Source organism: Myxine glutinosa, chromosome 2 (assembly GCF_964187855.1).
Source record: "Myxine glutinosa chromosome 2, kmMyxGlut1.1, whole genome shotgun sequence".
NCBI classification, from domain to species: Eukaryota; Metazoa; Chordata; class Myxini; order Myxiniformes; family Myxinidae; genus Myxine; species Myxine glutinosa.
In genome coordinates this window covers 29,155,823-29,173,338 of record NC_136262.1, presented here as the reverse complement: position 1 = coordinate 29,173,338, position 17,516 = coordinate 29,155,823, and the positions used below count along the sequence as shown (strand labels likewise).

The following is a 17,516-nucleotide window of genomic DNA, read 5'->3' as shown; positions in this document are numbered from 1 at the left end:
GTTGCATTACAAATGTTGCAATTTTTTGTTGTTGTTGCATCATCCTCATGCATGTTGCATTACAAATGTTGCAATTTTTTGTTGTTGTTGCATCATCCTCATGCATGTTGCATTACAAATGTTGCAATTTTGCAGCTCAATCAAATTTGAAAAATAGCTCTTCTTGTTATTTTGATTGCTGACGTCAGACCTCGTGTATTCCTTGTCATAAGATTGCTTCAGCAGCACCTCATCTTGAAGGTGGATGATATTTTGCAGTAGTGTTGACCTTTGGGTAACCTGAATAAATATCTACTTGTGAACCAAACTTTAACCTTGTGGTAAGTGGGCTTTCCAGTTTTGTAACAGTCTTGTGCTTTGAGTTCATTTATCAATTAGTTACCTGAATTGAGTCCCAAATGGTAAATGGATGATGCCTTTACCATTGTAAGCAGGGTAACCATGTAATAACAGGTTTCCTGTACTTTATTCTTATTTAGAGGGGTTAAAACATTCCCATGAGCTTTGCAATACCCTGAGTTATAAACAAACAAGCTGTGCAAGGTGGTGTTGCTTGTGCTTGCCTGTGGATGTTAACGATCCCCCACATGGTTGGCCACACTGGAAAATACAGTCAGTCCAAGTTGGATGGAAGAACATCATGTCCTTGTGCTTGTGAGGTTGTTAACAATAATTCGAGCTATATGTCCGTCTGTTTGTCTGGTGAAAATATATTGTGAAATACATGTTAACGCTCCTCAACCATAAACTGGCATTTGCAGACAAACAGACAGACATACAAACACAGCCAGACAGACAAAGACAGACAAAAAGACAGGCAAAAAGACAGACAAAAAGACAGAGAAATAGACAGAGAAATAGACAGACAAACAGTCAGACAGACAGACAAAAAGACAGGCAAAAGACAGTCAAAAAGACAAAGAAATAGACAGACAAATAGACAAACAGACAGCCAGACAGACAGCCAAACAAACAGGCAGCCAGACAAACAGACATCTAAACAAAGACAAACAGACAGCCAAACAACAGACAAACACAGACAGACAGACAAATAGACAAATAGACAGACAAACAGACAGACAAGACAGACAGAAGTAAACCAATTGTTTAACCCTGCTTTTCGCTATGCGTGCATGTATTGAATGTTAAACATACTTAATCAACTCATGAATTTGAAGAATTATTCTGAATATAGTCACGAGTCTCTGAGTCTAATTTTGTCTAGTGTAGGTGATGTGTCCAGAGCCTCTTTGTGTCCCTGCCGAAACCACTGGCTGATGATGTAGGAGACCCATGTTAAAATCCCAGCATACCCCATCCCATGTTTGTTATGCTCATACATCACAAGTTATGTTATAAACCTTAGATCATTGTTTAAAAAAAAACTTTTACGGTCCGTTGAATTTTGGGTAACCTCTCATGTGAAGTGACATTTCAATGAATATCTGGTGTCGTGTTTCTTACCATCACATTCCTTCCATTATGATGAGATTGTGTGGCGGATTTTCACACTGAGGCATTGTCAATTTTTCTCACATCTAGAGTCATCTAGGTGTGTGTGTGTGTCATCTAGGTGTGTGTTCCACATCTGTTAAATTTCTACACCAGGTTTAATTGATGGTCCTACACCGATATCGTAGTGACCATTCATGAGACATTGTAAGCCAGAACCCAGAATCTGTCTACCAAAAACATTTGATGCCTTCTGTGACAGAATATGAACAGTAAATTAAATTAATTATAATATTGATACACACACATACATATATATAAATATATATATATCTGTGCAGCGTCTGTCCTGTCCTGTGTTGTCCTGTGTTGTCACTGAACTACTTTCTCAAACTTTTGTGAAATTGTACCAAACTTCTGGAATGCACATATCTCTCCCGTCGGTATGTCCTAAGGGTATTTTCTTTGAAAAATTTTCCAATTATTTTTTTTTTTTTTTTGGAATTCTTTTGGGGGAATTTTTTTTTTTCAACTTCAATTGTTTATAAAATGTGATATCACGTATATTACAAATACATTTGTGCAAAATAATTGTTTGAATTATGATTGGTTTAAACCATGACAAAACGGCTACTCGGATACAGTCATTTATCTATATATCGACACATCTGGGCAGTGTCTGTGTTGTCACTTAACGACTCCCTCAAACTTTTGTTTCCGTGGTTGTGAAGTGTTTTTAATAACGTTGTGGTGGTTTTGAATCACGTGGTGGTGAGGTATTTTGAATTATGTGGTGGTGAGGTGTTTTTAAATGATGTGGTGGTGAGGTGTTTTAATATCACATGGTGGGAGGTGTTTTTAAATCACATGGTGGTGAGGTGTTTTGAATTACGTGGTGGTGAGGTATTTATAATTACGTGGTGGTGAGGTGTTTTTAATTAGGTGGTGGTGAGGTGTTTTGAATTAGTTGGTGATGAGGTGTTTTGAATTATGTGGTGGTGAGGTGTTTTGAATTACTTGGTGGTGAGGTGTTTTTAAATGACGTGGTGGTGAGGTGTTTTGAATTACGTGGTGGTGAGGTGTAATCGTCCCAAACTTCCAGTCTGCACCTACCCCTCCCCTATGTGTGTGCTGAGGGGTTCTTTCTTGAAAAAAAAACATTCAACCTAAATCTTCAACCTAAATTGCCTATAAAAATGTAATATCACAAACACAACAAATACATTTGTGCAAAGCAATTGTTTGTATTATGATTGGTGAAAATCATGACAACACAACCACTCAGGTACAGTCATTAATTAGCCTCAGCTAAAATAAGCCCGTTCCTCAGTATCGATGCGCGAGCCGAGCCAAGCTAGTATATATATATATATATATATATATATACACACGGTATCTATATTATAAAAGGAGCCGTGTCTGTCTGTTTGTCTGTCGTGTTATAACTTGAGAACAGAATAACGGATTTCAATAAATCCAATTCTGGTGGATTCAGGCAACTCCCGGAAGGTTTGTGATGCAAAATATATATATATACTAGCCGAAACCCGTGGAACATCCACGGAAGGGAGGATGTGGTGTATGGATAGAGTGTACCATTATGGATGGCATAGGGGATTTGCTTGTCCGAGTAAGAGTTAGGAAGAAAGATCAATTTTCACTTGTGCAAAAATGCTACTCACAATTACATCGCCTGTGCGTCGGCCTGTGATTGAACCAGAGAGTTGGCCTGTGAGTCAACTTCCTTTCCAATGTCTGCAAGAATTGAAATACTGATTGTGAATGTGTAAAATTATATGAAAGAGGAACATGCATATCAATAGACGATGCCATCGAAAAGGAGAGCAGCTGTCAATAGAAAAGGGTGTCTGACTTATCAATTTGACATTATTGCACAGGAAATGACAAACAAAGAAACAGTTCATTTCCATTGGGTAATATTACGATGAGAGATCAGCCGATACCTTTATTATGTCCATCAGCATCCATGGCACTTGGGGAAAAAAAGAAGAAAAAAAACGTGGCATCAGCCAGCCGCAGCCAACTATCACGTACCGTCTCGAAGTCAATGCCATCCTTTTATCTCTTCGTATACAAGTACAACTCACTGATCGCAACGTCACTCCATTTAACTTTATTAAAATGACGATAAAGATGTGAAACCCGTGGAACATCCACGGAAGGGATATCGTTCGTCTGTTTTCAGCTCGTTATCTTTAAGCTTCCTTACGTCTCGCCACCTGCTACACCTCTCTGAGTTACGAGGATTTATGCAACGCACCCCGAGTATCGCAACGTCACTCCATTTAACTTTATTAAAATGACGATAAAGACGTTTCCTTATATATCCTAATTTAAAATGTTCAAGGGAATAAAAAGACCATTTGGTTCACACCACCCATCACACCACTCGACTGTCCAATCAGCGGACGGCTCGCATCGCCTTCGCCCAGCAGACGCCAATACGATGGTGTCGTAAGATGGCGTCGTATCGGCCGATAATCGGATGCTTATGGGTCCCAAAGTCGGCGAATTCAGATTTTTTGAGTATGGCTGTACGTGATAAACAAAGAGCGCGGTTCGTAGATGGAAAATGCATTAGTGCCGTGGGCATCGGGTCACTGGGTGCGGCGTAAAAGGGATAACAAAGTCGAGTCCTTACGGTATTATTATATAGATTTTTTACAAAGGTCGTTTTGTGCGTATGGAACATGGGACGTGTGGAATCTGAAAACACGAACGCGCAACGCTGGTTATCCCCACACAGAGGGCAGGATCCCCCCTTGCCTCCCCCCAAGCAAGTCCTCTCCCTCCCACAGATCTCCTGATGCCCATGTTCTCTGCTGTTGTACTTGTGTGCTTCCCTCTCTCTCCCCATCTTGTCTCAAGCTCCCTTTATTATATGTTTTTTATGTGTCCGTTTTTTTTTTGTGTGATTAATGTTAGCTCTTACATGAGCCTCGATCTTGTATACAAAAAAAAAAAAAAATCTCCCAGGAATCCTTTTTTGTTCTTGCCCCATAGATTAGCCATTACAGCAAAGATTGCTGTTTCCGTCGGCGAAGCGACGGGTCTTATATTCTAGTATATATGAAAGCAAGTCCGTCTATTTGTTTGTTTGTTCCTTATATGTCTCCAAACCCCTGGGCCAATTTCCCCAAAATTTACTGTACTGCGTTATTTTCACATGCTCAAGGTCAACGTCACAATGAAAACTAGAAATTATTTATCAAATTTATGTAATAACGAGAAATACCATTTGCGTTGGTTTATCAGCGCCATAAGTTGAGCGCCCCCTTTGGTGGAGAGAAGGAAAGTTTGATGCTCTGTGAGGAATCAAAACAATTACATGATGGAAATATTTGTTTTTGTACACAACACAAACAACAACATGCATTTTAAGGCTATTTTCCCTGCTAGAGCGGGGGTTAGCCTTGCGGTCCCCATGACAATCTTCTCCATTTTGCCCTATTTTCTGCATCTCTCTGTGTTAACACCCTTGCCCGCATTTCTTCTTCCACCATCTTTAGCCAAGTCTTTCTCGGTCTTCCCCGTCCTCTACTTCGTTCTACATTCATTTCCATCACTCTTCTCAACCAGTCACTTTCATCCTTCCTCAACACATGACCAAACCATCTCAACCTGTTCCTCTTCACAGCATCAATCACAGGCTCTATTCCCATCATCTTTCACAATTCATCATTTGTCTTCCTCTCTCTCAACGATACTCCACACATCCACCGAACCATTCGCATTTCCACCCTTTCCAGCCTTCGTTGCTGCTCTACGTGCATTACCCATGTCTCACTCCCATAAATCATAACACTTCTCACACATGCAGCATACACCTTTCCCTTCAGCTTCAACGACACTCCCCTCATCATCAGCACGCTACTCAGTTCCCGAAACTTCTTCCATGCACATCTCACTCTAGCAACCGTTGCCGAGTCTGATCCACCTTCTCCATTCAGCACGTCTCCGAGGGAGCAAAATGTTTTCACACCTTCCAGCTTCACGCCGTCTCCAAGATACAACTCAACATTTCCTCCATCTGCAGCTCACTCTGTGTACACCTTACATTTGAATGTAGCTGCCACACTGGTTAATGACCCTCTCAGACCACTACATTTTTGATGAACCCACTCAGCGCACATTGTACATTGAATGGAGTTCACTCCGACACCCTTCCTGCACACAGCACGCGGCCACTTCCCAGTTCTTTCCACCTCACCACATGCTTTCCCACTTGCCATTACCTTCGTCTTTCCGATATTCACCTTCAGACCTTTTGTCTCCATACATTTCTTCCACTTGTTCATCTTTTCCTTCAGTCCATCCATACTTTCCGCAATCAACACCAGATCATCTGCATACAACAACTCCCATGGTAAACCCTCCTTTACGTTTTGAGCCAGCACCTCCATCACAGCTACAAATAGTGGTGGACTTAGTACCGACCCTTGATGCACTCCCACCTTCACCTCAAACTCACCACTGTTCCCGTCCTTCGTCCTTACAGCTGTGCACGCTCTTTTGTACATTGCCATCACTACTCTGATCAACCATTCCTCCACTCCTAACTTCCTCAATGCCCATGTCAATACTTTGCATGGAACCTTATCGAATGCTTTCTCCAGATCAACAAACCCAAGAAACAACTTCTTCCTCTTCTCCATGTACTTCTCCTGCAACTGCCTCACAATAAAAAGCGCATCTGTCGTTCCTCTTCCTGGCATAAATCCAAACTGCATTTCGTCAATCTTCACTTTATTCCTAATCCTCCTCTCCAACACCCTTTCCAATACCTTCATTCCATGCTCCAATAACTTTATCGCTCGATACGAGCCACAGACCAGAGGGTCACCTTTCCCCTTGTATAGAGGGACGAGGGTACTCATTTCCCAATCCACTGGAATGTGGCCTTCTTTCACCACCAGATTACAGATCTCTGTCATTCTCTTCACACCCCAACTTCCTGCTGCCTTCAACATATGTCCCACAACTCCCGTCGGCCCTCCCACTTTTCTACTATTCATTGCTTTTATCGCTTCCTCAACTTCCTTCTCAGTTATCTTCTCTGCCGGTCCTAAAACTGGGTTACACTCGATGTTGCCATCACATTCATTCTCCACATTCAACAGCATTTCCATATGTCTCTCCCATCTTCCTTTAATTCCATCTGGGTCCACAAAGATTTGTCCCACTTCATCCTTCAAGCAACTCAGCCCCATCACATCACACCTCTCTTTCGCTATCTGCTTTGCAATCTTGAATACTGCTCTCTGACCCTCTTCCGAATCCAAATGTTCTCCGAACATTTTCCTACATGCCTCCTGCGCCTTTGATACCTCTTTCTTTGCAGCCTTCTTGGCTGCCTTATAACTTTCATGCTCTGCTTTTTCTGCCCCCGCACCCTTCGCCTTCTGCCACTCCTTGAACTTCTTCCTCTTCTCGTCAATCCTCTTTCCAACTTCATCACCCCATCACCATGTTTCCAAGTGCCTCGGTGGTCCTTTTGTCCATCCACATACCTCACCAACGGCTCCCAACAGACTATCTTTCATTGACATCCAACCACTTTCAAGCTCAACCACATCATCCTCTACCCAACTCAGCCTCTTTTTTAATGCCTCCCTCACTGTCACCTCTTTCAACCTCCACACCTTCATTCTCGGTTCGTACTTCACCCACCGAGATCTCCTCGCACCTTTCACCCTTATGTCGCAGACAACCAAGTGGTGCTGTGAAACAGCCTCCTCCCCCAGGATCACCTTTGTGTCCCCGAGGTGTCCCCTATCTCGCCTACGCACCATCAGGTAGTCAATGGTTGTCGTCAACCCACCAGACATGTATGTAAAAAGCTTATTATCCTCTTTCTGGAACTGAGTATTACAAATCAACAAATCAGCTCCATCAGCAAACTCCAAAATCCTTTCACCTTCTCCATTTCTCACACCATATCCATAACCCCCATGAACTCCCTCAAAACTGTCCATAGTCCTTCCCACATGTCCATTTAGGTCTCTTCCTACCACAACAACTTCCTCATCTTTCATATTTTCCATCAGCTTCTCTATCGCACACCAGAACTTGTCCTTCTCTTCATCGCTCCGACCAACCTGCGGAGCATATCCCGAGATGACGTTCACCAATAGCTTTCCAATCATCATTTTCACCATCATCAACCTTTCACTCACTCTAGTCACACTCACCACACTGTCTACAAACTCCTCAGAAAACAGGACACCAACACCATTCACGCCCTCCGGGCACCCTTGCCAAACAAACTTGTATTTCTGTCCCTGCCTACTCTTCACCATTCTCACACCACTTCCCTTCCATCTCGTCTCCTGCACACAACATATGTCCACTCTTCTTCTGACCAATACTTCCACCACTTCTCCTGATCTCCCTGTCATTGCCCCTACATTCCATGTCCCAAACCTCAGAAACCGATCTCCACTTCGGGCATCAGACGTTTCGTCTTCATAAATAGAGTGATTTCCCCCCTTGCTTCGATCGGGTTCCCCACCTGGAGTTTTGACGAGAGGTGGTGGGGTCCCCCACGGGGTACTTCGGGCTGTACCCTGCCCATATGTAGTTGTAATTGTCATGGTTCTCTTTTTGAGGCAATGTTTTTCTGGCCGGATGCCCTTCCTGACACCAGGAAATTTTTGTATGTTTTGTTTTTGTATGTAGAATGGAAATTAATATGCAAAGGGTCCTCAGTCTCCCTGGGACTACACCAAGTCTAATGAGTGGTCGCACGATCCTGTACTACCTTAAACAAGGACATTGGGGCATCATTCATTATTGTCGAGCAGTCGAGTCTCGTATTGCAATTATTTAATTAATAATTACATTTTTGTTACAAGTGTAAACAACAATCTTCTTGAACAACTATTGGAGTTGTACCCCCCCCCCCCCCCCTCCAATGCAAGTTGGGGCCAAATCTTCCCTATTCTTCCCTGCTGCCAAAATTTGCCAGGGCAGCACAGTCAGAGTGCCGATTGATCCCCATGGACTATCCCTTTCCCACTTGTCCCTCCCTCCCTCCTTCCTTCCTTCCTTCCTTCCTTCTCTCTCTCTCTCTCTCCTTCTAACTCTCTCTCTCTCCTTCTAACTCTCTCTCTAACTCTCTCTCTGACTCTCTCTCTCTCTCTATAACTCTCCTTCTAACGTTCTCTCTAACTCTGCCGTGGCCCTGACTTCATGAAGGCAGGGGTACACGTAAACCATCCTGGTCCTGGATGTGGGGGATCTCTGGGTCGTTCCTGCAAGATCGATCAGCTGTCTCCGTCCCACGGGCTTGTTTGAGAGAACTGTCTGGGGTTATACAACAACAACAATCTTCTTGATTAATATATACACATGCATGCGGATGGAAGGGAGGAACTTAAAATGGCATCAAGCATGGAGGAAGAGGCAGAGATGTCAGGATTCACAGGTCAAAGGGAGAGGGTTGATAAATCAAAAGTTGGAAGAGCGTCCAACCCCCGAAACGTCGGCTTCTCCTTACTTCCCACGATGGTTAGCATACCTCAATCAACATCCTGTTGATTTATCCCATAGAGCTGATTATCTTACTCGCAAGAAATATATATATATATATATTTAAATAGTTTTCTAAATATATTTTAGCAATGACTTTAATTTGTCAATACCCTTGTAGTAAAAAATGGCTTCTTTATGGTATGCATTAATGGTGGCTAACTTTTCTTGTGCATTTCTTTGATCATGCAGTTTTTCTTTAAAACAGGAAGACACAAAACTAAGAGATGGGGTCACGAAAGACCCTGAAGATGAATGGAATGCAGAATGGGGACTGGACGGGGAACAAAGTATCTCTGGATGAAGGACCTCATGATGGGACACTCAACTCTGACAGCAGGTGAGCGATTTAGCAGCAAATCCAAATCCAAATCACTTGACTCAAGCCCTTAACTTGAAATCTTCTTGAAATCTCCTTCTTGAAATCCTCTTGAAATCTTTTTGACTTGAAAACTTGAAATCAAGCTCATGCAGTGATTGATGACTCACCAATCTAAACCTTGAGGTTTATGTAACAGCTGGTAAGTGAGTGAAATCGATCGTTTTACATGATAAACAAGAAAGAGCAAACAGAGATTGCAGATCCTCGCCAGGATGTGTTTGTGTGGTGTATTCTGTGTGGTGTTTATTAGCTACTGTGTTTGTGTAGTATATTGGTGACGTAGATTTATCTCAATCCAATATGGCTGCCAAACCACGTGACCAATGACATCATCAATTTAATTCCCCTGCACAATATTTGTATAGATCATGCTCAATAAATTTCAAACTGATCGGATCAAGCGTTCAACTTGTCTAATTATGACGTCATAATGAAGGCACCGATGACATAATCATGAATACATGTTGTTCCCCACCATGGAGAGTACTTGACAATGAGCCATGTTTCATTTTTTTCCATGGAGCCGTTTCAGATATATAGTGGTGCAAAGTTTTTCGTTTTTTCCAAGATGACGCCCATACCACGTGATCTATGATGTCATAATTACCATTAAAAATTCTACAGGAAGTGGCGCTCCTACAGTGAAAATTTCTTGGCAATCGGACCAACGGTTGCAGAGAAAAAAATACTCACATTCTGTGCAGACAAACAGACAGACAGACAAACATACAGACAGACAAACAAACAAACGGACCCAAATGCAATACACACCTCTGGCGAGGTTAATGAATCCATGTTTTTCTTCCATCCCTCATGGCAGGTACACTTTGTGCCTCATTCGCAAGCAATTGGCAGAGGAAACCTCTCCCATGTTCAATGGTGGCCTTGCATCTCGCTCGATCAGCGAGAACACGGATGTGAAGTTTACATGCACCATAACCGGTGAGCTACACTCATCTCTCACCACACTCACTGATAGGTGTTATGTGTGATAAAGTGAGATAATCTTGATAAATCTAGTATTCGATTGGCTGTCATTCATCACGTGACCTTTGAAACTTAATTGAATCCAAGGGCGATTTTGCATTTTGCTCAGTTTTATACATTATCACATTTTACACAGGAAGTGCCACATTCCTTTGTTTAAATATTTCAAAAGAGTTTATTTTTAAAGTCGACTGGCATGGGTAAGACCGACATGGGTAAGACATGGTAATTTAGCCTGCCAGTGCTGCTTCTTCTCTTCATGCTCAGCATTTAGAGGATAGAGCATTGACAAACCCCGTGGGTTGGCACTCTATTGGGAGGGAATGTTCTCCTTAAATCTGCGGGGACTCAGTGTGTTCCGTAAATTAAATTCCCCCAAGGTCAATGGCCGTGTACGTCTGACATCAAATCCTGAGTTGTCTGGCATCGAAACCATCTCCTCCATGAGCCTGAGAAACTGCATAAATAATTAATTTGACAAATTGACACTTGGCTTAAATTCCCACAGGACACCCGGAACCAGAGGTTTTGTGGTACAGGGACGATGAACAATTAGACCGACTGTGCGGTCTGCCCAAGTACGAGATACGTAAAGAAGGAAAGGTGCATTTTCTCAAACTCTACAGGTATGCTGGGTTCTCTGCAATGTATTTCTAAAATAAATAAAATTTTCTTTTAATATTACATTCTTTGTACAACTACTCAGTTGGGATGTTGCCACTAACCTGTTGTCTTTCATTCACAAAACATTGCACGTGTTAATTGTTTTCATTCTGTGCAAATGTTTTATCAACTCCAAATTGATATTATTCCTTGCTTGTTTCTTTGGTTTTCTTCTTCTTCTTCTTTTTTGCAATAATATTCTTTTCTTTTTGCACTTTTTTTGTCTGTTCTCCTTTTTTTTTCCCAAAAAAAAAATTTTGTTGTGTATATCTATCATCGAAAATCCTACGAAAAGAGTGCCATACATAAACATTTCACTCCCACTAATCCACTGGCATTGGCTCTGATTTACTGCCTGTTCTCATGGCAAATTTGCCATGTTTATGAAATTAACAGCCAAACAGAGGGTACATTCAGTACCAGTGAATATGCCCATAACTGGTGGACGTTAGAGATCTTTCGGTGTCCTTCATGAAGAATGGGCGAACTATCACCGGCACCCTGAACAAATTACAAATTCTTGCACTCTCAGTTTAAAGTTGTTAGTCAGTGGGTTACCTGTCCAGGATTGTTACCCGAGCCAAAGAAACTGCTTCAGCAGAACCAACATGTATAGAGCATGGTATTGTTATGAATTTGGGGTAGGGGGGAATATCTAGATCCAGGTAGATCTGCATAGATAGGTGTCCGGCTGTCGTGATAGGGAACCTCACCTGTAATAAGTTCTGTGTTTAGCCCGGTTTGTCGGATCAAATGTATACCTGTGATCATACAAGGATGTTCGTGTGTTAAATAGTTCTAGGGACTAAGATAATTCCCCTGTGTGTCAGACCTGGTGATCATTCCTTTTAGACTAGGAATATTATCTGAAAAGGGCCCAGAAATCACATGAGGGGTAACTGTTTGTTACAAGCTGGCACCCATGCTAGGATTGAACCATGACACCTCCTGAGCAATATTAGCCTGGATGACACTTGATATTTTGATTTGGGACCTCACAGTGGGTTATTTTGTGAAAAAGGTCAATCGCGAAATATCTGATTTTCTCGAAAATACAAAAATGTCAATAAAATGACCAATAATTCAGTTACAAACTTATTTCTGGTGTCAAAATGAGCAGAATAACAATACATATTGTAAAAATATTGGTTTATACGATAATATCGGGAAATTTTACAAAGAATGGCAAAAAATACAAAAAAATGCCGAATAATTATTTCGGTTTCACCGTAAACATATAACAAAAATTGCAATAACTTCACAAATAAACATCCCATGCATATGTTTTAGGTATCAAAATCATTCATTATTATTCCCTCACATAACAGTAACAGACAATTGGTTTACAACTGTGAATAAGACTGATTAATTACAACAAACATAACCCACCCCCCTAGTGAAACTTAAGATTCGCTGACTGGTAATATTTGTAAGAACATGATATTGATGTCATATAAACAAGTAACCATGGACTGAAAATGCTGCTAATTGCATATGTGCAAGTTTACATGTACATGAAATGAAATAAAAGAATGTCGTGTTTAAGTCACTCAGAGTCCGTTTCAATTGCCACACTGTATGGGTTGTGACACACTCCGTTATTACAGGTACACGCAGCTATGCACTTCAAGTTCTTGGCCCTACAAGAGCATCTGGCAGTTGCACAATTTTTGCACTTGCAGCAGACTATGTCTGTGAACTCGTTTGGCAGAGGATCGTCCACACTGACGTGTGGGTGTAGTCTCCTCGTAGCATTCTTGTACCATCCACTTCCAATGGGCGACTCGATTTCAGGGATTGGTACATCTGCCTGGTACCACACCTGAGCCTGGTGGTGTGCGCGTTTGATGTGTTGCTCAAGACATTTTCGAGTTGGCGGAAGCTTTTCTTGGTCTTTGGTGCCCTTTTGAAACATGCGGTATCGCACATCGTTGATGTTAGTTTCGTCCGAAGCTGGTGAGTAAATGCGGCAGAAGAACTCTTCCACACTCCGTATGGTGGATTCTGACAGTGTGCCACGTCCGAGGTCATTAAGCAATGCTCCGTGTTGCTGGAATACCTTCCATGTCGTCTTTTTCCCGTGTCCACTTGGTTGACTGACTGTGTCACATCCTGTAACCGCATGGTACGCCAGGATGTTACGCTGCATGGTCGGTGTCAACTGTATGTCCTGCACAGCCACATAACGCCGTTGCTGCCTTGTGCCAGCTCTCATCCAGAGCTCTCCACTTAATTGTCCCGCGAAGTGTGTGAGCAGTACCAATACGTCGGTGTCCCTGCACGAGACTATGATCCGTTCGTATCCATCCATATAGGCCGCCTTGGCATGCACTATTATACGTGTATCAGCCTCCTCGTGAGATGATTGCAGCTGTTCAACATCAGACCCCAGTGACGATGCTACTTTGGTTTCTTCCTCAAACCCACCTGCAGTGATCGACTCACAAGTGGGTCGGCTCTTTTTTGCCTCCAACATCATTTGATCGCTGAGAAAGTTGGTCAGATTTGCCTTGTTTTCTGGTAAGTCCATGAACTGCTTCCAGTTGGCAGGGAGTGGAATCTCTCTGCTGTCGATCTTGCGCTGGATAGAATGTACTCGTCCCTCTCTCCTTTCCCGGGTCCCAGACTTGATTGATGTCATACGATATCGATCAAAAACCACATCGACTCTTGAGCAGTGCCGATTGAAATGACTGAACACTGATGCATTGAAGACATCAGCCAGATCTCCAAATGACTTTGCCCCCGTTGGTTTTCCAATGGCTTGTACCAATGCCTGACCATCTATGATAAAACATGTCTTAAGCGAAGACACTGGCAGGACCTCGACAGTTACTCCACCCTCCAAGATCTTCCCGAGCGCAGCTTTATTCGTAGGACGTAGGCTTCCTGCCATGTCTGCCAATGAGAGTGGTACCGGTGTTAGTTCATGACTCAGAATACTTTTAAGGTCTATATCACGTCCGGAGTCCTGTGCCACAAGAAGCCGCTGGAACAGAAGCCTGTCTGCTTTGATGGTTTGACGCTTTTGACTAGCATCCTTCATCTTTTCTAGTGTGTACATTGTCGTCAGTGTAGGACTCTGTGACTGTTTCAATTTTACATGAAAGCCGACGTCTTGTTTGCAAATCCGTGATTCCACAAATTCTTTGATCTTTGATTCTCCATGGGTTTCAGCGGTCAGTAAAGCGTCCTTGATGTTTTCAGGGGCAACATCCATTGTCATCAGACAGGTCAACTCGTCGCCTAAGTTGCTCTCACTGTCAAATATTTGGAATCGTGAGAACTGTTCCTGTAGCTTTTGAACATCTTCTCTGTCCCTCTTTATTCTTGCTGGACCGACATCTTTGTACGCAGATGGTGCATACTCTGTGTCATCGATTGCCATGCCAAACATTGAAGTGGTCTCGTCAACAATTCGGCTTCGCTCGTTGTATGTCAGGCACCATTTGTCCCTTGCACTGTCTGTTCGAGTTATTCCTATCAGACCACCAGCGACTTTCCCGACTTTGTTAACGTGCTCCAGTGCAAGATCAGTGCTAATTTGGTTGAAGCTCTGGCGTGTTGATTTCACAACAAAGTCACCATCCATGAATTGTTGGTAGACGCCTCGATGTGAACTGTCTAGTTGACTTATATCAGCACCATATATCACTCCCCAGCGTGTGTAGTTTGTGTGGTCGTAGTGAGCAAACCAAGGCAGCATGGCCATAAATGCTGACTTATGCATCTGCCAGTCTCCGGTTCGTTCTGCACGTATGAACTGCAGCAAGACCAATACCATTTTCATGTAGTGTCTCCAATAGAGACCTGTTGGAGATAAGGTTTTGTCATACTGCTCCAGGAGTTCAAGGAGATGCGCATCCTTCACTGCTTCCTCCAGTTTACCCAATGCTTCAGATGGGTTACTCGTTTGTTCAAGATCCCCAAGTCCATCCAAAGATTGTGCTACTTCTTCCGACAGTTGTTGTAGTTCTTGTTCTCCGACCCCTTGATCTTGTGCCCATGCGAGGAAATGTGGCCACATGATCTGCCAGAGTGCCTCCACTGTCAGCTTGTGGGCTCTGGTCGTGCGGTTGGATGATTCCGCCATCATGTTGTTTTGGGCTGTGTTCTCGCCATACACCAAACTTTCGGACCATATCTGTTGAAGGCCAGAATCTGCATAGTGTTGCCCAATGGCTCTCATGAAGTTCTTGGCTATGTGGAAACCCCCCAGATGCAGAAAGAGAGTTTTACATGTGTCATGATTCTCCCACTGCAGTTCCTTTGCCTTCGCATACAGTTGTTCATCCAGCGTCAATACAGTGGACTGGCCAGGGTTCAGCTCCTGTGTGATTCGTAAGCAACGAAGTATAACTGTCCACAAGGTGTCCCTCTCATGTGCCGGAGCATTGATGATAGGTAAGTAACCCACGGTTGTTGTTTCTTGTGTATCATTGATGACGCATTGATTGAAACCTGTCCATGCTGGAACTGATTGATTTGGACTGCTGTAATGTCGGACAAGAAGCCACGAAAGGTCTTTGATGTTTGCTCTCTTTTTCATGTCTGGGTCTGGTGTGTAGCTATTAGTCTTCACTTCTGTGTCAAATCGTGGCTGGGCACGTGCACCGCAGTCTGGTGCAGGCATAAGCTGCTGTAGCTCCGCTGGTACCTTGAGTGACCTTGCTTGTCCCATTTGCAGTGCTTGTTCACTGTGGTGTTGTGACGCCCCTCTCTGGAAAGCAATCACCTGCGTTGCGTGGAATGTTCCCTTCCCATCGAGGGTTTCTTCTATAATATCGATATTATCAGCAGAAAATTGGAGAAACCGGCCTTCGACAAGGTTTGGTGGGACAGGAAACTGATCCTTTTTCGTTGAGTTGTCCAGTACGTGCTGCGCTAGTGTGGTATCTACACGTTGAACTTGACTGTAACTGATGCAGTGTCCGGCCTTGTGAAATATGTTCACCAGGTCCTTGGAACGAGTTGCTTGGTGAAGGGTCATTCCTAGCCCAACATGCTTTGGTGTCAGCGCTTTCCCTTTGGAGACGGCATGTACAACATCTTGGGCTATTAGTCAGGTTCACTATGTTAACAAATATAATTTCGTTCAAAATTTTGGTAGATTAGCAAAACGATACATTTTTGGAATATTCAGAGCATGAGGAATCCAAAAATTAATGTTTACATTTGCGTAAACACCTTTGCGAAAATGACACTCAGGACAGTGATGAAGATAGTCAGGTTCACTATGTTAACAAATATAATTTCTTTCAAAATTTTGGGATTAGCAAACCTGTACAGTTTTGGAATCTTCAGAGCATGGAGAATCTGAAAATCAATGTTGGCATTTGCACAGACACCTGCATGGCCGCCATTTTGGATTTTGAAAATGGCCGCCATAAAATACATATTTTGTGCGATCTCGGCTTCTAGTCAACCTAGAGACTGAATTAAATATGCTAATCCTATGTTTTCTGGGTCAAGGAATCCAATAAAGGCCTCAAAATAGTGCTCAGGATTATAGAAAAGCAACAAACAAAGGTAATTGAAAACCATTGTCTTTATATTTGTGATATAACTGTATTACATAATACATGATATTGCAAGTCCTTTGAAGTTATAGGTTGTTATAGGAAGTTATAGGTAGTATCAGATTGAATTATAAGTCCTATACACAGGATCTACGAGGTCTATACCGTTCAGGAATATGCTTTTACAGATCTTCATCACTGTCCTGAGTGTCATTTTCGCAAAGGTGTCTACGCAAATGTAAACATTAATTTTTGGATTCCTCATGCTCTGAATATTCCAAAAATGTATAGTTTTGCTAATCTACCAAAATGTTGAACGAAAAAACATCGTGAACCTGACTATATACTGAGAGATAACATCCTTGTTGTGTCATCAACTTCTGTTTCTCCTGGCTCGCCTGTCAGAAGTACACTGAGTAACATGAAGAGACTCTCGGGAATAATTTTAGCTGCGTTGTCTGCGTTGACAGAGGAACAGTGTTTATAAGAGGGCGAGTCTCGTATATCTGCTCTTATACGTAGAGCTGTGTGGTGTAATGCTAAGACCTGCTCCATATACTGATCTACAAATTGACTTGCACGCAAACCATGCTCGTAGCCTTCAGAGGTTGTATCATCTATTGTATCTGTTGTCTCTTTCAAGGCCTGTACAACAATTCGCGCTGGTACGGTGGGGAACAACAATTGTGCTTTTTGTGGGTCAAGTTGCGGAACGAAGTCGATTTCTCCTTTAAGGAGATCTTGTAGTTTGTACTTGAAATGTGTCCTGTGTTGCTTGTAACTTCCAGCATCAACCTGACATTCAGCCATCAATTCAGAGTATCGTTCCCACACATCTAATAGGCTGTATATTTCTCCCTTGGTGATGCCAATAGAAATCTCATGTGCGACAGTTTTCAGACAAATCTCCCTAGGGTTTGGCTGCATCATTGGATCATGCTCACGGCCAGCTTTTCGTGTGA

The 17,516-nt window shown here is 42.7% G+C and overlaps 1 protein-coding gene across 2 annotated transcripts in view; it reads left to right on the top strand.

The window, feature by feature from the left end:
* ALPK3 (alpha kinase 3) overlaps positions 1–17,516 on the top strand; it is a 105,019-nt gene that overhangs the window by 12,826 nt on the left and 74,677 nt on the right. For both annotated transcript variants that reach the window (XM_078773039.1, XM_078773038.1), the window contains exons 2-4: positions 9,212–9,343; positions 10,206–10,327; positions 10,881–10,998. In XM_078773039.1, the coding sequence (XP_078629165.1) occupies positions 9,231–9,343; positions 10,206–10,327; positions 10,881–10,998 (353 nt within the window). In that variant the 5' untranslated portion in view covers positions 9,212–9,230. The remainder of the gene's footprint in view (positions 1–9,211; positions 9,344–10,205; positions 10,328–10,880; positions 10,999–17,516) is intronic.